Here is a 24,757-nt window from a genome sequence, read left to right as displayed (position 1 = left end):
GAAATTTTACACAGTAAACATCTAATCTGTCCCTTAATGAAACAGCCAAGCTTACTGCCTTCGCTAGATATTGCTATATACAAAACAAATAATTCAAAAATCTCAATCACAGTTACAACTTAACAAATTGAGTGAGGAAATTCGAAATCCAAGGAGAGAGTCAACTCGTAAAGAGTTGACTCTTTCCTTGTGGTGATCTCGAATCTGTTGATATGTTCAACAAATTCGAGATCACCACACTGACAACGAGGAGTATCAGACAGGCCCAAGGCAAACAGTTTAGAATTTATAATTCCGTGACCAGTAATCAGAAAGGTAGGGAACAGTCCAGGAATAAACAAAGTACGCTGTTTCTTATAGTCAGAGACTTCAGGAAAAAATGTATAAGTTTTTCTTCCTAGTCCAGAATGCACCCAACCATTTTGCCACTGCCTGCAGAACTCCGATCTAATTCTTTTAATATCAGACGGTGACCGAATCTCTGAACAAACTTCAGGAATGGCACGACAGACTATGGTAAATAACGTTCTCCGGGCATGCGTCAGCCACAAACGTGGCCGTCAGATGGGGGGGGGGGGGGACCATGCACCACTGTCACTTTATAACACAGCAAGCAAACAGGCCATGTGCATTGTGTGCTGTGATGTTTTCTTTGTGTGCTCCATCCAGATCAGTAAAATCTGATGTTATGCAGTTTCTTAAATGTCCTTCTTGTACTAATATCAGGTTTCCCATGTTCTCGCTGAACTCCTGGTTGACGGCAGTCGATGAGAACTGACGGAATCTATGTACCACTCTGCTGAGCGTCCCCCCATCCAGCGGCGTAGCCAGAGTAGGGTCAGCAGATACATTGTACCCCTTGACGCCTAAATCTGGTATTGTAGCGATTTTTAGTATTAGGCAATTGGCACCTTTTTTGTGAATGTACCGCCTGACAAAAACTCCTTGCTACGCTACTGCCCTCATCTTTCGCTCAATTCACGCGTCTAATCCAACATTTCCCAGAGGTAGTAGCACAGCATTTCTTGGTGATTACGTCAACCACTGTTGATGTAAGGTGTTCCAGTTTTGCTGCAATGGCGTGAACAGATTAACTGCTGATTAACTATGATGAATCTTCATTGGAAGTCCATAAGCTCAACGCCTCGGCCCATCTATCGTATTTCGTTGAACTGTGTACTTCTATCGTGAATGCAATTAGTTTTATGCTTATTTCTGACATGGTAATTATTGTGTGAATGTGTGTGCGCGCGCGCGCTAAGTGCTGTTTGATTGTTTCCTGCGCGAAAAACTTGAAGTTTCTGGGAGAAAGAGACATGCAACTCTCACCTCAGCTCGACTAACTCAGCCACGTTATAAAAAGCCCACAAAAATTCCTCTCGTCATTGAGGGATTCGAAGTTAAGCCTCTTCCACTCAGTGTGTGGAGGATGATGATAATATCAACAGTGCTATCCGCGAGGACATTGGATATGGTTCATTATTTCCAAATCTGAGGGTTGTCCAGATACTTTTTGACAATATAGTGTATTTTTCCACAAATTCATCAAGATGCCAAAGAGGATGCTGAATTTATTATTATTATTATATTAGTCGCTTTGTTAAATGTTAAATTCAACAAAAGAAAATAACCAGAAAAGGGAGATGACAGTAAGACTGAATTTTTTTTCCTATTAGTGCGTCATGCATAAACATATATGTCGTGAATGTACTGAGGAAATGATACTGACGTAAGTAAGATCAAATGTACAAGAAGTAGGAATTATAGTGTTGCTATGTTAAACTTTCCATTTATATCCATAAAATGTGTTTAGAATTGAAATGGCAGTAAAACAGAAGTGGTTACACAAGAACCAACCTGGAATATTCATTAAAATGCGTAGAATGTGCTATCAATGCGTTGAATGTTCTATCAGTAAAAGAGGCATATTGATGTCCTTGATCGCAGTTTGTTTAGCCTGTTGAATTGTAATTCCCAAACCCTCGTGGGTAGCATAGCTGGTAGAATCGCCGTCCTCCCCCACACACACACAAGGTGGAAAAGACCTGAGTTCGAGTCCCGTCGATGATGTGAGCAATTTTTATGGGCCTTTTTCACAACGTAATTGAGTTAGTTGGTCTCAGAAGAGAGTGGCATGGTTTTTCTTCCCGCAAACAGAAAATCGACCTCATAACGCAATATACAAGAGCAATAAGGCTTTAGTCGCTGATGTTCCTAAAACCCTATTACAACAAAATCTAAGCACCGTGATTATTACTTGCAGGACTGTTAGTGTTAGTTAACAGACCTCTGATGTATTACAAGGATGTTTCAATTATGGCATCACATAACTGTCAGATGAAAAGAATATAATCCTTAGATGCAACTTGAAATTCAGGAAATTGTATATATTTAGTACTGTACACTGAATTCAACAAAAGCAGAGAAAGCTATTTTTAAGACGAGTAAAACTTTTAAATCACTTAAAATTTCTTAAATGTAATTCTCTTCTTAAGGGTTGTTGGATTCGCCAGTTCTCTTCGCCTAGGGCCTCGCGAGTCGCTAAGCTAGAAATGACTCAACTCCAACAACTTCTCTTTATCCAATACAATTAGAACAGCACTCGCGCACGCAATGACTCGTATTCAAACTTCAACGTCAAGACAGTTAGCTTTTTGACGCTGTGCTTCAATCCGAGAGTGTTAATGTTTCAATTATAACAAATTTAAAAGCGTGATAATTGATAATCTGTTTGAAGCCTCTTATGAGAGGATAGCGACCAGAAATTTTTGGGGGAGGGAGGTTAAGAAAAGGAGATTCGTGCCTTCCACATCGATAGCTTTAAAAATGTTATCACGTGACAGTGTAATTATATAATACTATATAAAACAAGGTGTTCTGGAGGAGTGGACTTTAGCTGAGGGGCATAAAGCCGTCTCAGAACTTTTGTGTCCGCGATCCTTAAGACCCATTCAGTTCAATCTTCAAACTGTATATGGCGCTGGTCGGCAGCACAGTTGGTAGAATCGCCGTCTTCCCCCCCCCCCCACATCAGGTGGAAAAGAATTGAGTTCGAGCCCCCGTCAATGACGTGAGAAATTTTTAAGGGCCTTTTTCACATGGCCTAGTTAATCGGTCTCAGGAGAGGTAGCATGGTTTTCCTCCCGGAAACTAGGGTGTTTAATCCAGCATGTCGCTGATGCTCCTACAACAACAACTTTACTGTATATGGAACTCTTCATTACTTCGTGAATATATACACTATGTTACGAAAAGTATCGAAACACACGCAATTTACAGACAGTATATATGAGGAAATATGGCCTTGGTCGCTGATGCTCCTACAACAACAACTGTATATGGAACTGTTCATTACTTCGTGAATATGTACACTATGTTACCAAAAGTATCTGAGCATCATGAGAAACAGTAACAGTTTAGATTAGATTTGAATACGTTTTTGATCCTCAATATCCGTCGTTGTTAGTTTAACATCTTAGGCCGGTGATGAGGAAAAGCTAGGTTGGCTGCCTGAAGCCCGCAGGCAGCCAGCTGCGAAAATGTCAAAGGGAAGTGTTTTGACCATCATCAACAGACTGGAATACAGAAAAATCTGTTCTGAAAGAGATCTGTGAAGATCTTCTGGAGAGGTTTTGTGCTGGCAGCCCTGGGTGCTTTGAAGGGGTCGTCACATGTTATGAAACATTGCTCTTCCATTTTGACCCACAAACCAAACGACAATCCATGAAATGGACACACCCGACATCACCTGTAAACAAAAAGCCAAAACTTTCCAAATCATCGACAAAACTTATGGCCACCATCTTCTGGGATCAAAATGGCATAATTTTTATCGATTTCTTGGAATGTGGAACAACCATCAACAAAGAAACATACAGGGTTGTTAAAATTAAAGTATCCCTATGTAGAGGACTCTGGAGCGAGTTCTAAGGCTCGTACTGAAGAGAAATTTGGGCAACAGGTACAATAAAGAACGGGCTCGCCATTTATTGGGAAAAAAATTGTTACAAAATTTGTCACTGTATGGCGCGTAACTACCTTAGTTACGATTATGCAAATAACTTACGTTATTTGCATAATCGTAAGTTATTGCCACAGCGCCTCTACTCAGCTCTACTGTACTGTATAAAAGCAAAGCAGTCTCTTCAAAATTATACAGTAGATGTGTGCCTGCACTACAGCAGCAATGCCAACAACGTTGCAGGAAAAGGCGCTATTAGTGAAGCTGTACTATCACAACAGCAATAATGCAGCTACGACTATCAGAGAATTCCGGCGTCAGAAGCGCATAAGGCGTGGACCTATGACTATTGGTGCTGTCCGCAAAATGATTGAGAAAATTTGAAGCGACAGGACATCTTGGTGTTCAACCGGGTAGGCATCGAAAACGAGTGGACTGCTCTCGTGTTGAAGATGTGGCTGTGGCTGTCGTGGATTTATCAAGTCAATCTCAATGTGGTAGCGCAAGTGTGCCAGCTGTTTCTCGTGAAATGGACATGCCGTATTCCACTGTAAGGCTAGTAATGCGTCAGGTGTTGCGGCACTATCCTTACAAGATGCACATGCTACAGAAACTAAAGCATGGTGATGCAGATATTCGTTTCACATACGCACTTCAGTTTCTGGCGCGAATGAGAATGGATATCACTTGGCCATGGAACATCCTTTGGAGTGATGAAGCCCACTTCTGCTTAAATGGACAAGTGAATACGCACAACTGTCGCATTTGGGCAACAGAAAACCCTCGAGTTATCCAAGAGGTCCCGTTGAATTCTCCAAAAGTGACAGTGTGGTGTGGATTTACGGCCACATTCATGATTGGGCCATATTTTTTTGAACAGGTAACGCCGACTGGACCCCGCACCTGTTCCGTCACTGGACAGCGATATTATGAAATGTTGGAAAATTTCGCAATACCAGAGCTGCAACAACGTGAGTGCCTTCAGGATACCATATTCATGCAAGATGGTGCGCCACCCCACATCCACCGTTGTGTCCAAAGATTGCTACAGACGAACGGGTCATCAGCCGTTGTTTCCAGACATCTTGGCCACTCCGATCACCGGACTGCACCCCCATGCGACTTCTGGTTGTGGGGTTTTTTGAAGAACCAGTGTATCAGGAAGGATGTCAAACTCTGGCAGAACTGAAGGACATCATTAGACGTCATGTGCTGGCTATTCCAATTGACATGTTAGGTTCTGCTGTAGGAAATGCTGTTCTTCGAATGGAAACTGTTGTTGACCAAAATGGAGGACACATTGAACAATGTAGAGCTGTTCAAGTGATTTGTATTGCCACAGCGCCATATAGTGACAAATTTTTTTACTATTTTTTTTTTTTTTCCAATAAATGGCAAGCGCATTCTTTATTGTACCTGTTGTCCAAATTTCTCTTCAGTACGAGCCTTAGAACTCGCTCCAGAGCCCTCTACATAGGGATACTTTAATTTCAACAACCCTGTACTTCTTGTCCCTGGAAGATCTTAATCGAGCTCTGAAAACCAAAAGACCTGAATCGCAGGATATTAAGTTTCATAAGGAGCACAGATGCACTGTAAAAGATTGCCCAGCTGGAGTGGAGCATAATGCCTCACCCATAATGCCTGCCTATAGCTCTGACCTCGCCCCATCAGATTTTTTTTTTTTTTTTTTGTTTGTTAGACTGAAGGCATAACTGCATGGTAAGGTGTTTGAGTGTGATATGGAACTCATTTCTGACCTTAAACATTGGTGCAAACGTCAGCCTCCTGATTTTTACCAAAGTGCATTCACTGCCTGGAAAGAACTTTGGAGAAATTGCAGCGAGTCTGGTGATTCTTACATTGAGTGATATTTTCACAAAGTTGAAAAACTGTTTTTATGTACATGAAATATGGTTACAATATCGCAGATAATAAAGATATTACAGCTTATAGTGCGTTACTTATTCACCAGCCCTTGTATAAAAATAAAGTGACAGCCTCAATACAGGCACTTGCCTAGTTTGAAGGCATTGGTCAATTTGTAATGTCACTTGGAATGATAAATAAATAATATAGATATAATTTATAATGCACACTGGCAGCCGTTCCTTTAAGCTTCTGTACTTCTCGAGTGATTCTGGTTGTCAAAAAACGCGGTCTTCCTAGTCCATGTTCATCTTTAGCATGATCAACTACATTCCAAGTGTGTACGAGTATAGTGTTTCAAACAGTTTTGGAATGTGAGAAGTATCAAAATCTGTGGTACGCTACTTATCTGCCCGGGCACACCGATTGGGAACTAATGCCTTAGTGCATCAATACTTTTGGTAATATAGTATATGCATATAAGCTCATTCAGGGCAACTCTTCACATCACATCAACTGGACTCGCTCTCTCTTTCCCAATATCGCTGTACGAATTCCACCTTTCCACCCTCCTTGCTATGACAAAAAATTATTTTATACAAAATCGCCAACCGTCCTCTCTTCCCTACAAACGCCAAAGAACTAGTGGGAGGAGCCGTCAAAGAGCAGCTGACATTTGGCTCAGGGTGTTCGGTAAGCGAGGGTTTCTGGGAGTCTAAACTCTGCCGTCTGGCAGCCCAAGTGTGTACTTCCGCGTGCACGAACAGGGGTCAACTCGTCTGCTTGCCTATGTGAGTTATTCTGTAGTGACGGAACACCAGCGGGTTCAATTCTGACGTGCATGGCAAACACTCAGATGTTTGATGCATCCGAAATGACGACTAAGGGTTTCCCTGTCTGATAAGGGTGTGCGCGTTTTCCAGTACTGTGCTACGGGATTCAGGGCACTAGGCGTCCGACACAGTACAGGTAGCAGAGCAGAGTGTCCCGGTTCTGCCTGCTGTTGAAAAAAAAAAAAAAGAAAAGAAAAAGAAAATAAAGAACGTGTGTCGTCCACACGACGAATATCTTGAGAACCATGTGATTGTGACTTCTTTGGCCATCTACCCTTTTTTCCAGGTGGTGTAGAGATGTACACAGCGTTTTGTACCCCACCGAAAGTACAGTGTAAAAACTAACCGAAAAATCGCAACATTGCCCAAGAGTTATAGCTCCGTAGCTCCGTAAGACGGTCCCGGAGTCGCCGCTAATCCTGCGAGAGGTGACAGACGCATGCTAGAGAAGGAATGGGTAACTGTGTTCGTCTGCGGCGACGCTGTGAAGTTTTCTTTCGGCGCCATGCGTTGCTGGTAAGTAGTACTCGATATAAGTCAAGCTAAAAATGAAATAGCCGGACATAAACAGGACAGGTGATCCCTCTTCTCTCCCCCCATGAGCTACGTTAAAGCGTGCTCTGGTTCACTAGGAATATGAGATGAGTGACGAGTTTGCTCCTATCCTTGGTATAGTTGGCAGTACACGCTTTCCTTGTTTTCATAACTCTTTAACCATTCAAGCTGAATTTTATTTTAGGTTGTTAAAAGTAAAGAAGCAGGTGTATTTGATGCAACTATGAGGCTCCATAATTTTCTTACAAATTAATTTTAGCCACGATTTTGTAATTTTATCTTTGAATTTTTCGATGGAAAATAAAAACTTATTATATAAAACAATTTAAAATATTTTATAAGAAAGTTTTATGATAGCATTGCATTTTATTGTCAGAAAAAATAATATACGCAGTATTTTAATAATCAAGGCAAGAAATTTCCATTTCTATTAGTGAAATAATCAATTTACGTTGTTAATGAAATTCAAGATATAGAGATTTCTATGAATTAAAATAAGTCAATAGCAGGAAAGAGACAATTTCAACAAAATATTGTTGAAATTACATTTTAACAGTTACTACGATTCAATAATGAGAAACTGACAGGTTAGCAGTTACTAAAGGTTCAATAGTGAGAAACTGACGTGTTAACAGATTCAATAATGAGAAACCGACATTTTAACAGTACTAAACATTCAATAATGAGAAACCGACATTTTAACAGTACTAAACATTCAATAATAAGAAACCAACATTTTTAAGTTACTAAAGATGCAATAATGAGAAACCGACATTTTTAACAGTCAATAATGAGACACCGACATGTTAGCAGCTAATAAAGATTCAATAATGAGAAACCGACATGGTAGCAGCTAATAAAGATTCAATAATGAGAAACCGACATGTTAGCAGTTACTCAAGATTCAATAATGAGAAGCTGACAAGTTAGCAGTTACTAAAGATTCAAATAATAAGAAACTGACGTGTTAACAGATTCAATAATGAGAAACCGAAATTTTAACAGATACTAAAGCTTAATGAGAAACAGACATTTTTGACAGTTATTAAAGATTATTGAGAAACCGACAGTCACTAAAGATTCAATAGTGAGAAACCGACATTTTAACAGTCACTAAAGATTCAATAGTGAGAAACCGACATCTTTCGACTTTCCATCACTCAGATTCAAAAGTAGAAAGTTATCTTGAAGAAGCTGGTTCATAATGCTGTAAATACGGTGATAAAATGCGATACAGTGCACGATCTACATTTTAAAAAATTTAATTCAGTGCATGCTCGCAGTACTTAGAATCAACCAGACTAATTCACGGTGTTATTCAACGCATTCTGTACAGCATACACGTAACACATTAGCCTTTTACTGTGTTCTGCTGAATAGTAGAACCACGTTTTCTTCAGTTAATTAGTAACAAACTGGGTAGTCTTTTTTTTTTTTTTTTTTTTTTTAAGTAATAAACACATTTAGTCTATTAATTTCTTTTGTTGCTGAAATTAGCGAAAGAAAAAAAGTTTTTCGTGCTGTTTCAAAAGTATGTTAAGCGATGGCTCGAATTGATTCGGCGACCGTTAAATTTATCAGTACTCGGCATGAAATTGACAAGATCACGTGTTACTCATCGCGTGCTTCATTGTGCATGACATGATTGATAACACGTTGTCTCAGGCGATAGCAAACGACTTTTACGTGTGAATTTTTAATTGACTGGTTTTACTTTTATTCTTTTCTTTCTTTCATTTTTTTTTTTTTTTTTTTTTAGGTAGTGCAGTGAACGGTGTGCGAAAAGAAATTTTAATTATCGGTGTTTAACTTAAGTAATAGGAAGGAATTTTTTTTTTAGTACACGCTAGTCTCACTAAAGGATTCTGGGAAAGGAAAGTCAACTATGTAACGTTTCTTTTTACGTTCTCCGGATGTGTGGGAATTCCACCTCCACCCCCGAATAAACAGGATCACTGCTTCCCTACTATTTACTGCCTTCGGCCACATTGTGAATTATTTTGGATTTCCGGAAGAGTAAATAGCAGGGACGGCCGGGGGGGGGGGGTTGTCCTCAACAGAGTATGATTTAATGATTTTATATAAAATGTTCAGCTTTAAATATTATCTAATTGCTATACAAATTTATAAAGAGTGTGTATAATACGTTTTGGAACTTAATTACTTCAAAAAGAAAAGAAAAAGTCTAAAAAATACGTTTCATTATTGTGATCATCACATAAATCGACCTTGGATTGATGATGCAGATGCCTAAATGTCAGCATGACGTATTTGACTATTTTTCTTTGAAGTAAGGAGCGTACCGACCCTGACTCTAATATGAGGTTCAAGGTTGTGTATTTCAATGCTTATAAATTTAACCGATGATGAATCATCTTTGTAGCACAACTATTAATTAAGTAATAAACATCCCAGCAATGTCTACTCTGTCCGTTGTAATGTTTCATAAACAATATTCAGACATAGCTTTCCCTGCCTGTATACAGAATAGCAATACCATTCCAAACTGAACTGGAACCCTTTGGTGTTGTGTTCACCCACTCCCAGAAAGCGGCATGCATTTACAATCAGCAAAGGGGAACGCCAACTGCTTATTCGTCACGTGTGCGTCGACTCGCCCACGGACGCTGGATGCCGAAACGACGACACACTTCCATTGATTTATAGATGCCGTCGTCTGCCTCTTTTCGCCTGTCTGATGAAACCGACAAGCGTTTACTTTATCTGCTGACTGGAATTGCTAGGCAGCAGGTTGATCTGCGCAATCTGTTTGAGTGAAGACGTACACAGACTAATGTTTGCACGGTCAAAGGTAGAGTGCATGAATATCTACACAGAGGCCCCTTTATGCCGGAACTCCTGACAAAGATGGGTGGAGGTTCTGGTTTGTGATGAAGATTTAAAGTATGGTCTTTCAAAACAACTAAAAAAAAAAAAGTGCATTGCATTTTCAAAATCATAATCGGAGCTGTAGTTAGATAATCTCAGGCGTAAGGAGGGAGAGGAATTTTTCCTGAGTTATTTCTGGATTTTCAGCCGGTCCACTCAAACGCGTATGTTACTGCACTCACACTCCGAGCCCCATACCCAATTTAGATAACCTAATCCTAAACATGTTTCCTAAATGCTTAATTAAAAACCAACTATTTTTTTTTTTAATATTTTAGGTAACATAATCATATAGTAAGTTACCTTAATAAGTTAGATAATTAAAAAGTTCTGATTGCAATATGACATACTCTTTACACTGTAGCAATGGGTATGTGACATTACGTTTCCTAAATGTTTAAATAAAAGTTAACTACTGATTAACCTATTTTAGGTAACCTAACCTTATTTAATACCGTTAAATTGCCTAAAATAGGATAATTAGTAGTTAGATTTTAATTCAGCATTTAAAAAATGTAATGTTATTGAATAATGTTAGTTTATCTAAAATCAATTTAAAGAAAAAAAATTAGAAATTTATCATGATCAGTAGAAATCAGCGCGAATGATTATCATACAGTGAGATTGTCAAGCTATTGATAATCTTACGTATGATGGGGGAAAGACTTCGTAAGGGGGAATTTTTCTAGTGGCCCCTCAACAAATCAACAGCCGCTTACCAAACAACTGATCAAGCAGAAATGGTTGACATATTTCAATATTTTTGCAAGGTTAATGATTGTAAACCAAACATCTACCGTGCTCGGTTACAGGAAACGTTTTGGGAACCGAAAAATTCAGTCACGTCATAGCTGTTATTTTATTGCAAATTGTTCTCTCTATCCAGAGGTCAGGGTGTACATCCTACACTAGCATCGGGCGTTTCCCTCTTTGATGCTAGTGTGACGAATCATAATAAAGTTATGAAAAGGCATGCAGTATGAGGGTAGTATAGCAAGCTCCCACAGAATCTGGCGTCCTTTCGTTTCATAATGGGGCTTTGACCGCAATTTTGCAGTGAAGGGCAGACAAGTTAATTATGGTGGGAAATGGTTTTTTCTCCACTTCGCTTGGGTAAATCGAGGAAAAGGAATAATCGACACGGCGGCTATACGAGCTATGGAGTCAGCTGTTGTTTAAATCTTTAGAACGCGAGATTAGGCTTAGCATGACCTTTTGGCATGAGTGGAAGCAACTGATAAAAATCAGCTTCCAAAATAACTCGTCTCTCTTGCTTTAGAGATTCTCTCTCTTTCCCCATCCTCCCATTTTCTACCAAGGACGTGGCGCATAATATCCTATTTCTTCCGATAAGAATTGACTGCACATAAAGAGCCTTTATATTATTATTAGTGTCCTTTTCTCCAATGTTTTTGATAAGGATGCGTCACAATATTTCAGATTTTCAATTGTTTTCATCATTTGTGTGTTTGGATAAGGACAACTTCTTTAGAGGAAGTCAAAGGTTAAGGTCATGGAAAATAGTAAATCTTGACCTAATGTTCTAAAAGAATAAATAAATGTTCTATAAAGTTCGGTGCAAATATTCAATAATGATTTATTTATATTTGGTAGTTGCTCTCTGTTTCATGAGTCACTGTACTTACCTGCATTTGGATTCTCTCTTTTATTTGGATATACAGTACTCAAGAATTGGTATATCTCATTATGGAAAACAAAGTTGTAAATACTTTGATCCGATTCAGACCAAAATTGGTGATAACGTTAAGAGGGATTATAGAAATAAACGATTACAATAAGTGTTATTTGAGATATCAAATAAGAATATTTACGTTGTAAGCGCTGACTCTGGCGTGAATTTGGTCGTGAGGCGTTGGGTGTCGTCTTATTATTTATCATGCATTTCCATTTAAGACAGTAACTAATTATGTAATCCTCCTGGCGAATTTGTTGTTTTGGGATTGCCATATGCACTGCTCTGCTAAAATATTAGAAAGAGAACTTCAGATTTTACTTTAATGGATACAACTAGCGGCTGAAAGATTTCTAGTGTCATTTTAAGCAGTATAATAGTAATTCTTGTAGTTTTTTTTTCAGTGATGAGAGTAGCAAACTACATGCCCATGTACGTCGTAATGGGAACTGGAGAGGTCCAGAGAAGGTTGCTGTTGTTAGTTTTTAGGAGCCTCAGCAACCCAGGCCATATTGCTCCATTGTGTAGTATGTCTGTAAATTGTGTGTTCATGGGCGATTTGCGTGTTGTGTGCGCTGAAAAACCCGGAATAACTCGTGGGGAATCCTATTTAAGTGTTTATTGTCTGGCGACACCGGTGGTCTCCCCCAATTCCGCATAGTACTCTGTTATGCATACAGTTCCTCCCTGTAAAGCCAGAATATGAATGTGTAAGTGAAGGGTTGTGCAGTGTAACGTTGGGCTTTGTTGTTCATCTGGCCGTTTAGTCGCGGGGTCCCCTTGTGGAACCCCACGTTGCCCGATACTAACCCCGTGGAGGCCAGGCAGTTTAAAAGAGGGAAAGAACTCTGGCTAGAGGCAATCCCTAGATTCGCCTGAGCTTTCTAGGGATGCCTTAGGGAAAAAAAAAATTTATGAAAACCCCAAATACGAGAGGTATTAGAACCTATAATACTTAGTACCGTACTTGAGTTGGAGGTTGAGAAGACGAAAGAAGATATTTGCTGACATTGGACTTGAACTGAAGTGTGAGGGCGGAGATAGTTTGAAAGTGGGGAGTAAAGGCAGGTGAGAAGGGAAGACCAAGAAAGAAGGCATCCTCCAGATGAGTGAGGGGGGAAAAGTTAGGCTGTCTCTGGATTGGGGAGCCCATCCAAGCCCAGGGAAAGGAAAAAAGATTGCACGGAAAGGGTACCGCACAAAGATGAATGCAATAGTGCTGTGGGTCATCCAAAGATGACAGTTCCACCTGTCCCACAACAAGGTATACGGTGATGCTCTACCCTGTGTAGGTTAGATGATTACATAGTCAAGTCCGTGTAGATTGTCGAGATTCGGCATTAATCTTCAGATTGAGCTGGAATCAAGTTGGTCTGGATTCTCAGGTTGCTCCTGAGATTGTTCCTACATTTGAGGAACACTCTTTGCAGCAGAATTCTGGCTCCTATAGTGGACCAACAGGAAGCACAATCTTCCAGCTCTGTTTCGCACTACGCAGCTTGCTGACTCTCTCGAGATTCCACGGCTTCTCACCTTAATCGACGACCAACGCCTTCTAGCAACAGTCAAGATGATAATAGGCATAATTGTAACACCTTCATTCTGGGATATCTGTGGTTGGAGGATTCCCGCTGCTGCCCTAAGGGATAGTTCGGAGCTCTATCCGCGTTCAGCACGACTATCTCTCTCGGACAGGTTCCTCTCTCAGAAGATGTTCAAGGCTCATGACGCCGACCTAAACAAATTCGCCGTTGACCGGAGATACCGGGAAAAAATTATGAATACTACGACTATTCGGCAATGACTCATCTGCTTCTGTCTGATTGAGCTGGTGCTCTTATGTTAAGATTAGGCCTCCATAGCCGAGTGGTCAGGAGCGAGAATGCAGTATATACGCTCTTTGAATAGACCGGTGTTCAAGCACCTGACTGCTGAATACGGTCGATCTGACAACTCTCACTGAACCAGCGTGGCAGATATGGCCCATTTCTCTCTACATGAATTGTTGAGGAGGCTTCCATCCTGCAATGGATTGATAAGGGCTGCAGTTCACTTCTTTTTTTTTTTTTTTTTTATCTTATGTTAAGCCAGCTCAATCAGATCTAACTCTTGTGGAGAGATCTCTCCTTTGTATTGTAATGTTTTCATTTGTATAGGTATCTTTTTTTTGGTTTCATTTTGTAAATAATTGTTTGAGTATCCCGGAAGTCCTGGTCAGCGAGAAATAAGTGCTCTTGTCCAGATGGAAGCCCTCTCATGGATGTGGTAAGACGCGCTCTGGAATCTTCATAGCTTGGGCAGTGGCACAATATATGCTCCCAGCTTTCTGGAAGCATATATTCCCAGCCCACAGGAGCAGTAAGGATCTTCGAGGATGCCAAGTTCAGCAAGTTTGACGTGTAGTGAGCCATGGCCAGTGAGAATTGAGGTAGAGACTAGGAGTAAACCAGAGTGGAGGCTTAGGGATGGTGAAAGTTATTGGAGGAATGAATCCCTTTGTGAAAAGACCTTTAAGAGTGGAATCCCAACGCACCTACCAGATCTGATAAAAAGTGATTAGAAATGTTTCTTTTTTCAATTTTCGGGTTCAATTGCCAGGTTCACATTGTAATTTAGGACAGTGGTTGGAATATTTTTCTTAAGACAGCAGGATAGCCCGCTTCGGATGACCTACAGATCAAGGTGAAGGAAGCCTACCAAGAACTGGAGGGCAGGAGTACTAACAGTGCAGTACTAACATGCCCTAGAGATAGTGAGGAGCATGGTACGTCGTATACTCCTAATTCACCTCAGTCCTGATTGAATTTAGAAATTTCTCCAGCCATCGATGTGATTCGAATCTAGGACTCGTCAAACGAATTACAAATTCTGAAACCACTATACTATTACGGAGGACCTAGGGAAGGTGACTTTAAATTGAAGCACTGCACATTTTACATGATGTGACAAATTTCTTAAATATACTCCCTCGTGTGTAGCACAGTTGGTAAAATCGCCGTCATCCTCACACCTGTTGGAAAAGACCAGAGTTCGAATCCCGTCGATGACGTGAGTAATTCTTATGGTTCTTTCTTCATAACGTGGTTGTCTCAAGCGAGGGTAGTATGGCTTTTTCTTCCGGAAACTCGGGTTTTTCGTCCAGCAAATCGACAAAGAAACACACGCAATTACAGACAGTATATACGAAGCAATATGGCCTTAGTCGCTGATGCTCCTAAAATCCTATAAATCGATCAATAAATCTTAAATATACAGCAATCTTTCTTATCTTTCTTATCAGCAATCTTTCAGATAAATCAGTTGACTTATATACCAGAATAGAGACATGTAGCATTGTTACCAGTAATTGCTAACAACATATAAAAATATAAAAAAGGTCTTTGAAAGGATTTTAATGAATAGGTTGGATCAATATTATGAGAGTAATGGTATGAGTAGCCCTAGACAGTTTGGTTTCCGGAAGAGCAAGTCTACTGAAGATTCTGTAGTTAAAATGGTGTCATATGTACAAGATACTTCTGAAAACTATGTCCTGGGTATTTTTATAGACTTTAAGGGGACATCTGACCAGATGTGGTGGCCGAGTTTTTTGGCAAGATTATGAAAAATGAAATGTACTTGGCAGTTGTACGGAGTCCTAAAGGATTATTTAAATAAAAAAAAAAGTTTATTTTCTTTGATTTAAAAATATGGGAAGGTTACTCAAGAGATAACTCGAGGTGCTTCTCAAGGGTCAATTATTGGCCCTTATAGATGAAACATAGTCCTAGACGAGATACTGGTTCAGGAGTGGGTAGGTTGTCAGCTAGTAGCATATGCGGATGATTTGTTGATGGTAGGTCTAGAAAACAATTGGAAGAAAGGACAAGAGGAGCAATGGGGCAGGTAGAGAAATGGGCAGAGGTCCATAAAATGTAAGTTTCAATGAATAAGACTCGCATGGTTCTGCTCAAATGAAAAGTAAATTAAGGAAGAAGGCCAACTGCTAAAATATTTGGTACTCCGGTAACATATGCCAACTTGGTCATGTGCAGAAGTTGAGAGATTTATAAGAATGATTTATTCAAATATAAAAAGAATTAAGGGTAGATTGGAGAGTTAAAGGCAAGTCCTTAGAGCTCATGTACAAATGTATTTCGTGTCTATTGTGACTTATGAATGTGGCGTATGGGGACATTGGGCTAGTAATAACCATATAAAGAGAAGTCTTATTCCAGAACAGAGATTTGCCCTTCTGGCGGAGACGCGGGCCTGCAGAACCGTTTCGAATGATGCCCTGCAAGTTGTTTCAGGGAAAGAACCGATTGATTTAATAGTGATAAAAATAACATTAGAATATGCATTTAAGATCAATAAGAGGATGGAGGTAATGAGGACGAGATCATGTAGAGAAGGTGGAAATGCGTATGGGAGAAATGATTTGAAAATCGAGAAAACGTTGCAGGAGAAAATTGATAGTATATGGCAGGATAGATGGAACGGTTCTACGAGGGGTCGTGTCATCTTTGCCTTTCTTCCTGGGGTGAAAACCACGAGAGAGAGAGAGATTCAATCTTGACCGGGTCTTGAAACTTTTATGACTATGATTATAACAGGCCATGGTATGAAGAAAAGCCTGGTGGAGTTAAGTGTTGAAAATAATCCAATGTGTTCTTGTGGATTGATGGAGGATACTGAGGATTAAAACAATATATGAGACACAGTATTCAGAGACAGATATAGATTTATTAGGCATATTGGCTCCGACTCGTACACCTGGAGTGACTTATTTAAGAACAGGGATTGGTATAATGCTTTTGCTGCTGAATTTGTAAATGATGTGAATAGAATTAGAAGATTGTAAATAGTGTGTGTATATATGTAAATATGTTTTAGAAGTTTTTATATTTTTTTTACTGTTTACAGAGTTTGGATTTATATTGTTTATATTTTGATGAAAAAATATATAAAAATATTATAAAAAGTATAAAAATATATTGAGTTGCAATTTTAGAGTTTATTGTGTTGCTCTAACAAGAATCACAATTAACAAGAGTTATGCTTTTGAAGTTTATAAGTTTGAAATAAAAGTTTTAGATAGTACAGATCCACCTCCTCGGGGCAGGGGCGGTAATGTATCCCTAAAGTTTGATTTATCAAGCAAGGATCGAAAATTTCTAAATTGACAGTATAGAGAAATAAAGCGCGGATGAGCTGAGGCTCAGGAAGCGCATATGCTTTGATGTAGTGATGATATCAGTTGACTCTGTAATGGAGAGCATTCTCCACAATTATTCCGATCCTCGTAGATTATACAAAAGCTATAATACATGATGGATCCATCATCTCATACTCAGTTAGAGAGTCAGACGTGGGTTTTTTTTCTTATTCTAACCCTGCCGTCTGTAGAAAAGACAAAATCAGGATTTATCAGAGCCTCTATATCAACTCAGACACCACCGAAGTCTCTTTCTGATTTTTGTGTAGAATCCTAATATCTTAGTAAAGCACTTCAGTCGTTTTTATGCGACAGCTACTCCTTCTTGAAGTGAACATTCAGTGTTCTGGCCACTTATAAATTTTGAATATTGTAGCTTGAACGGTCTTTTGATTTTATCTCTCGCTTTTGTAGCCCTAGCTTTTCCCGCACCAATAATAAATCCTTATTTCAAGTCAATTTATATTACTAGTTTTTCCCATCTAGACGTCTAGTTCTTATTGTTGAGGATATTTAAGATAACAAGTATATATCATGTAAATGTTTGGAGGATAACAGATTTCTTCCTTAGCTTATTACTTTCGTGTATTTGTGGAAAGCTGGTTTGGAAGAAACTGATGTTGTTGTAACAGAAAAGTGTAAATTTTTGTATACATAAATTTTATTTGTTTTTGATTTTAATTATTAATTGCATTAATAATTAAAATTGTAAACCAGATGAAGTTTCACTATCATTAGAATGAACTCATTTCTCTTGATTATTAATCATTCGGTTATGCATGGCACTAGTCCAGTGACAGGTATTTTTAATTAAACACAAAAATTCATTAGAATGGTTAATTTTTTACCACACTGTTTCTTTATGGGTGTAAAAAAACGCACTTTTTTTTGTATTATAATTAAAATAGACAAACCAAGCACAGCGACCACCCAAAATCTAATGCATGTTATTTGTGCCTGTGGGTGGCCATATTTTTAAAAGCATCACCCGTTTGTCTTCGTGAAATTGCCGTGAAGGAAATCTAGTTAATTTAGTTGCTACTTCATCGTGGAACTTCATTTAGTCAAGACCGTTTCGTGCCGGGGTCATCTTGCACAGCCGAAGAGAGCAGGGATGAAAGACACCACGATGAGCTGCTCTGTATGTCATAAAAAAAAAAAAAAAAATCTACGAATTCCGTTATTTCATGAAGCGAAAGATTTTTTTTTTTTTTTTTGCATTACATTAGCAATAGGCTACGCTTCGGGGTGATGAATTATATTACTTAAGAGTGAACAAAAAAAAAAATAATAATAAATATATATATATATATGTGTGTGTACATGTGGGACTGAGTGTTTCAGTGGACGAGGTTAAGAGTACCGCATTCTTTTCTTTTACATATTGCGAAAGAGCCTATCTTAGAGAGCTAGTGAAATATAGCAACTACACTGCTCGACAAAATTAAAAGAACAAAATGTTTTTTATTACTATTTGATTGCGAACAGTGTCGCCGAAAACGAATATTTGATATAATAGGCATCCTGGAATGCAAATTCCGAGTATCTAATAGAAATCGATCTGGTTTATATTTCCGTTTTTTCGCTTGCTCAGTGGGTGAATGGTGGCAAGTCATCGCCGTTTAGATCAGTGCTTCTCAAGCTATCTGTGGTGAAGGACCAGTTTCTTTTATTTCTAATCCGTCGTGGACCGGTACTTTTCAAAATACAAATCGTCGCGGACCGAAACAAACAGTTCGCGTACCGGAACCGGTCCGCGGACCACACTTTGAGTAGCACTGGTTTAGATGATTCTTCGAGATGGCAGGTCGTTGGACGACTTGAAGCTGGCAGTCGCAAGTAGAGGTGGCACATTGGCTTAATGTTTAGGCAGTACGGAAACAGTTTCAGGAGACAGGAACCATCATAAGAAGAGCTGGCCAAGGTGGCCCGAGGACTACGTCAACCAGAACAGACCGCAATCTAGCTCTAACAGCAAGACAGAACCCTGCAATGTCCTGTCATCAACTGTCTCTTGAGGTTGCTGCAGCAGCAAGTAAAAACATTTCCAACTGGACTGTATTAAGAAGCCCAATTCAAGTGGACTCTATTCCATTAACCCCAAACCACCACAGTCGTCAAAACTGTTGCCAGGAACATGTGACTTGGAGCCCGGACAAATAGGGTACAGTTCCGTTCTCTGATGAGTCCCGTTTTAGCCTACAAATTCTAGACGTTATTTCATCTGGAGACAACGAGGAATGTACCATCCCTCCAACATTCGAGAAAGTAACAATTAAGGTGGCAGTGTTCTCGTGTGAGACGGAATAATGATCAACAGCCGCACCCCTCTTCATGTTTTTGATAGTAGTACCGTAACAACGCAGTGATACCTACACGAGATTCTCTAACCCTACGTGATGGGCTACTTTTTAGGGGTGCGGTTAGCCTAGATTTTCTTTTCATGCACGACAACGCCACTGGACACAGAGCTCGTGGTGGAGGAATATCTTGAAACTGAAGATATCCAATGACTGCCATGGCCAGCATGATCACATACTTAAATCCAATTCAACATGTGTGGGACGCCCTTGAGTGTAGCACTGCACGCCGACAGCCAACTCCTTGGTCACTTGGTGAGGTAAGGTCTAATTTGGTTGAAGAATGAATTTGTTGCCACAGAACAGAATCTTATAGACACCCTTATTACAGTCTGACAGCGATGAACCCTTGTTCACCGCTGTCAGACTTGTTTAGCAGTTGGAGGGGATTATATGCCGTACTGTTGTCGTGTGACCGTATTTTCGAGCATCTTGTATAGACTTCTGTAATGTGACCTTTTATGGTAATTCTTATACAACCCCTACAAATGTCTATTATACCTGCCCGAAGTTTCTTGCTGACCCCTCATTTCATCATTATTCTATGGTACACCACCGTACCAAATATTGTCCCGCTTCACCGCAAGCTGCACGAGTTACACCACGTTTTCTAAGTGTTCTCTTAATTTTGTCAAGCAGTGTATATTGCAATTTATAATGAAAACAAATGACAATTGATTGGCATGTCGTCTGCATCTCTGATTTATTCATAAACTTGACATGCAAGACTGCCAGCAACGAAAAAATAAACAAATAAATAAACCAGTAAAATAATTTATAATATAATGGCATGTTATCTGCGCACTGGTTTTACTGCACAGCAGTCTTACATGTCATGAAATTGACATGTAAGACTGCTGGCAACGAATAAAATAAATACATAAATAAAATAATATATAACACTAATTTCTATATTACACTAATTTCCTACAGAAATATGGCCAAACAAAGTGTTGCAATAACCTTTCAAACTTAACCTTACTGTGTCCATTGAATATACTGTATATATACATGGCTCACCCCTTCATTAACAGCATCCCAGCAGATGCGAAGCAGGGATTTTTTTTTTTTCTTTTGATTTTTTTTAGGCCACCCGAATAATTAAATTCATCTGCCTTGCATTGTGTATGATGTTCGTAAATTGCGTGTGTTCTATGGTCGATTTGCCTGTTTTGCTGGACGAAAAACCCAAGTTGCCGGGGGGAAAAAAGCCTTGCTATCTACGCCTGAGACCGACTAACTCAGCCGTGGAGTGAAAAAAGCCAATTAAAGTTCCTCGCGTCATCGACGAGATTCGAACCCGGGCCTTTTCCACCCGGTGTGGGGAGGACGGTCACGATACCACTGTGCTACTCGCGCAAACAGATAAGCAGGGCGCTCTAGTGAGCAATTCAGTGAAACAATGGGTAATATGAAAGATTATAGTGACTTAGAATGTGCCATGATAGTTGGGCCAGAAGCCCCAGTATGAGCATCTCGGAAACTGTAACCCTCTTGGGATTTACGCGTACAACTTGTGTCTCGGGTGTATTGAGATTGGTCTGATAACCAAATAACACCCATCCAACAGCGATCCGCTTGTCGGAAACGTTTATGCATCAGATCAACGGAGGCTAACAAATGTGTATTGGATAACAGAAAGTCAGTAAAACCAGGTAATCAAAGAAGCATTTCAGAACGTACAACTTATCGTACCTTGTCAGAGATGGGTTATCTCAACAAGCGACCGAACCGGATTCAACTCCTGTAAGTAGAAAACAAGGTACAGTAGAGTGGAATCAGGACCACCAATGTTGGAGAGTGGAGTATTAGAAACACGTTGGCTGGTCTGATGAATCTCGGTCTCTTCACGCTGATGGGCGCACAAGAATACGGAGATAGCAGCAACTCATGGACCAGTTTTGTCCATAGATCCATCCTGCAGGCTGGTAGCTGCGGTGTAATGGTGTGAGGAGTGTTTTTGTGGTGCACACTGGGTCCCTTGATATTAGCTGAGCAACACTGAGATGCTATAGATTACCTAAAAATTGTTGTTTTCAAACAGGCGCATGCCTTCATTGCTATAGTGTTTCTATCTGTTTGTTTGTTTGTTTCGGGATTTATTGGGCGCATCGGCAACTATGACCATAGTGCGCCATTTCTATCTGTGAATGGATTCTTCCAACATGTTAATGCTCCAAGTCACAAGGCCGGAATTGTACAGAAATAGTTCTAAAAACATGGTCACCAGATCTCGATTCTGCTAGGCACCTATGAGATGAGGTAAAAATTAGCTCTTCAAAGTAATGAAGAGCTCATTTGATCCGCAGCCATAAAATTTGCAACAAATGTGGGAAGCAATTGAGTCAACATGGATCAGTATCCCCGTAGCACGCTTTTGACACCTCGTTGAGACCACACCACGACCAATTCAGGCTGTTCTGAGGGCTAAAGTGTGACCTAGTCGCTATTAGGCAGCTGCAGTTAATAAAATGGCTTCTCAGTGTATGTTCGGTATTCATTTTTTCATTAAATCTTTTGCCTGTCAATTATGTCTCTTGCTTGTCAGTATCATAAGCCAGCTAATAAAAATATTTGAAACCAATTATTAAGTGGTATTGGCTAAGTCGGTAGTGTTTTTAAAAATGCTTCCATTCACTGACCAGATTTGCATCCACCTTTCAAAATGAGTGAGCAAGCAGCAAAACCATTACACTGTTAAGAAAACATGGTCTTCTATATTTTGTTTGGCAGCCTGCAAATCACACATAATTTAAAAGATTCTCACGATATTGACAGACAAGAGACATTCTCATTATTAAATTTAATGAACAAACGAATACCTAATATATAATTGCATGTTTATTTAAGCACAGCATAAGATACAATGATTGTGTGCTTTTTTCTTTTTTCACTCCCTTCTCTGGGTCTTCATCCCGCAGGCAGGTTATCCGGCTACAGAATACATGAATTTACGCACACTGATGGTCTTTGCTGATTCGGCGCTTATTCTAAACAAACTTATTCCAAACAACGCAGCTTTATTTGAATATTCAGTGAATAAATTAACATTAATTATATACACCATTTTTATTTTTCAGATTGCCTGGTTTAGTGTAAACAGCGCCATCTTTTGGTCAACTTACTATACTTACAAGAAAGAACCAAAATACTATTATCTTCGACAAATGCTTGGGGTAAGTACAAATCAACTGCATTGATTCATTAATTAAATGTATTATGAATTTGCTAATACGTGGTAACATAACTATCCGATAGCTACCGTGCATTAGCTTCGTGCCAAATAGAAATACTACTTCTGTAGAACAGATGTGCAGAAGTTTGCCTTTAGCCAGTGAGTGGTTGATTGCTGGAACAAACTTCCATCTGTTATTGTGGAAGTTGACAGCGTAAATAAATTCAAGGAAGAACTAGACAAACTATTGAAAGGAATAGATAGGTGAAATGGGATTTTTTTTTTTTTTTTTGGCTGATACTGTATAAGCTTGCTTTCTTGCATTATTATTAGCGTAAGCCTCAGGCTAATATATCCTGAGGCTTATGCTGCACCAGCCAAAAAAAAAAAAAAAAAAAATTCCCGAGTTACCCTGAGAGAGTGTCAAAAGAAGAAGGGAATCACCAAGAAAGAGAAGGATGATGATATCCAGCTCAGGACCCTGGGTGTGCCAAGCCCATACTAACCAGATGTGAGCCCCTGGGTTGTTTTGTCATTACTAATAGTAAATCGAAGTTGTCTCTCTACTAATATAGGTATTTGCATAGTTCGCGATCTGTGGTATGTTTGTACCACTTATGGCAAACATAATTGTGCCAGATGGCATGCCTACCCATTGTAAAGAAACTTGAATTTATGATTAAAGAATTCGAAACAAATAAAATTGATGCTTTTCCAACAGTAGATGGCGTTTCAACCGAAACTGGACTTTTGACTTGTCAGTTTCGGTTTTTCGAAATTGGCAACAGGTAAAAAATGGATATGACACAAAACTGCTCAGAATCGGTCATTAACTTTTGGTTCATACAATTGGAAAAACCATGATAACGAAAATTAGACAATGTATCCATTTCAGATAACAAAAGAAAAAAAAAGGCTCACCGATAATTTCTCAGTTCAAGAGAGGGATCAAATGGTTCAAGAGAGGGATCATGTTATGGTAAATTGCTCAATGAATTTCAAACAGAAAACATATTTCTTTTAGGATGCTGAATACATACTGCGTACAGGTCTGGAGGCCTCATTTAAGGAAGGATGTAGATTTGCTTGAGCGTGTACAGAGAAAGGCAACAAGATTGGTGAGGGGAACGAAGGGATCCTATTACCAAGAAAGGCTTAAGTTCTGCAAATTGCAGTGCCTGGAGACTAGGCACCTGCGAGGTGATCTGATTGAGGTGTATAAGGCTTTAAATGAGTTGAGCAAGCTGAATGCTGATGGGATTCTTCCTGTTGCTCAGATTAAGAACCTGAGAGGGCACAGTTTCAAATTGAGGAAAGACAGCTGTAGAATAGATGTGCGGAAATTTGCCTTTAGCCAGCGGGTGGTTAATTGATGGAACAAACTTCCACCTGTCGTTGTGGAAGTTGATAGCTTAAATAAATTCAAGGAGGAACTGGGCAAATCGGTTTTTCCTTCTTTTTAATGCTTTGCTTTCTTGCATCACATGCCTACATTATTACTATTTCATCATATTCATGCGAATGTGGATTCTTATCAACGCTTGCCGTTAAAAACCTAAAAGCTTATCCATCAGTGATCAATATGAAGATAAGAGGGACCAATAATTATGTTCTTCCTATTAACTAGTAATTCGTTACTGATGCTACTCTATCGGAATTTTAGATTATAACACGTAAACAGGAAAAAAAAAAAAAAAATATATATATATATATATATATATATATATATATATATATATATATATATATAAAGCGTGAACTTGCGTTCCAACTTATTGCATTTCAGCCGTACATCGCACTAGATGGAATCGATCCAGCTTCAGTCAGTGTAATCTGGGAATGCGGCTGGAACCGTTGATGGACCCACCACATAACTGAACTGGTATGCTCTAATTTCTATTACGTCAATTCTAGAAAGTGTAATACATACAGTCATTTACTGGGCGTTGACCTTCAGATAAGGTTTCACTTCTGAAGCTTTCTCAGTTTTCAAGGTTACTGCTAATGTTCTGATAAACGGGTACTTATCTCGTCAGTGAACAGTTCTTAGTTGCATGTTAATTCTTTTTCCCTCTCACCATCTGTTTATCTACCTTTTGCTTCTTTTTTTCTTTCTTCAACATAAGAACTATATATGCATTTCTTTACTGATTTTTTTCTTTAAAAAAGTTGTCTTTTTTTGTTGGTGCACGAAAACACATTTTGGTTTAAATGACAGTCTTTTA

At 39.3% G+C, this 24,757-nt stretch overlaps 1 protein-coding gene across 2 annotated transcripts in view; it reads left to right on the top strand.

The window, feature by feature from the left end:
- The first annotated feature begins 6,596 nt into the window (after window positions 1-6,596).
- LOC150083656 (NADPH oxidase 4-like) overlaps window positions 6,597-24,757 on the top strand; it is a 140,486-nt gene continuing 122,325 nt past the window's right edge. For both annotated transcript variants that reach the window (XR_016547184.1, XM_090377424.1), the window contains exons 1-2: window positions 6,597-7,179; window positions 22,438-22,533. Coding sequence is in view for 1 of the 2 variants with exons in the window: in XM_090377424.1 (XP_090233550.1) it covers window positions 7,117-7,179; window positions 22,438-22,533 (159 nt within the window). In the remaining variant the exon portion in view is untranslated. The remainder of the gene's footprint in view (window positions 7,180-22,437; window positions 22,534-24,757) is intronic.

This window comes from Mastigoproctus giganteus, chromosome 7 (genome assembly GCF_048544385.1).
Source record: "Mastigoproctus giganteus isolate SK-2022 chromosome 7, ASM4854438v1, whole genome shotgun sequence".
Lineage (NCBI taxonomy): Eukaryota > Metazoa > Arthropoda > Arachnida > Uropygi > Thelyphonidae > Mastigoproctus > Mastigoproctus giganteus.
Note: the sequence above shows the minus strand (reverse complement) of the source record. Positions and strands in the feature narration are given on the sequence as shown.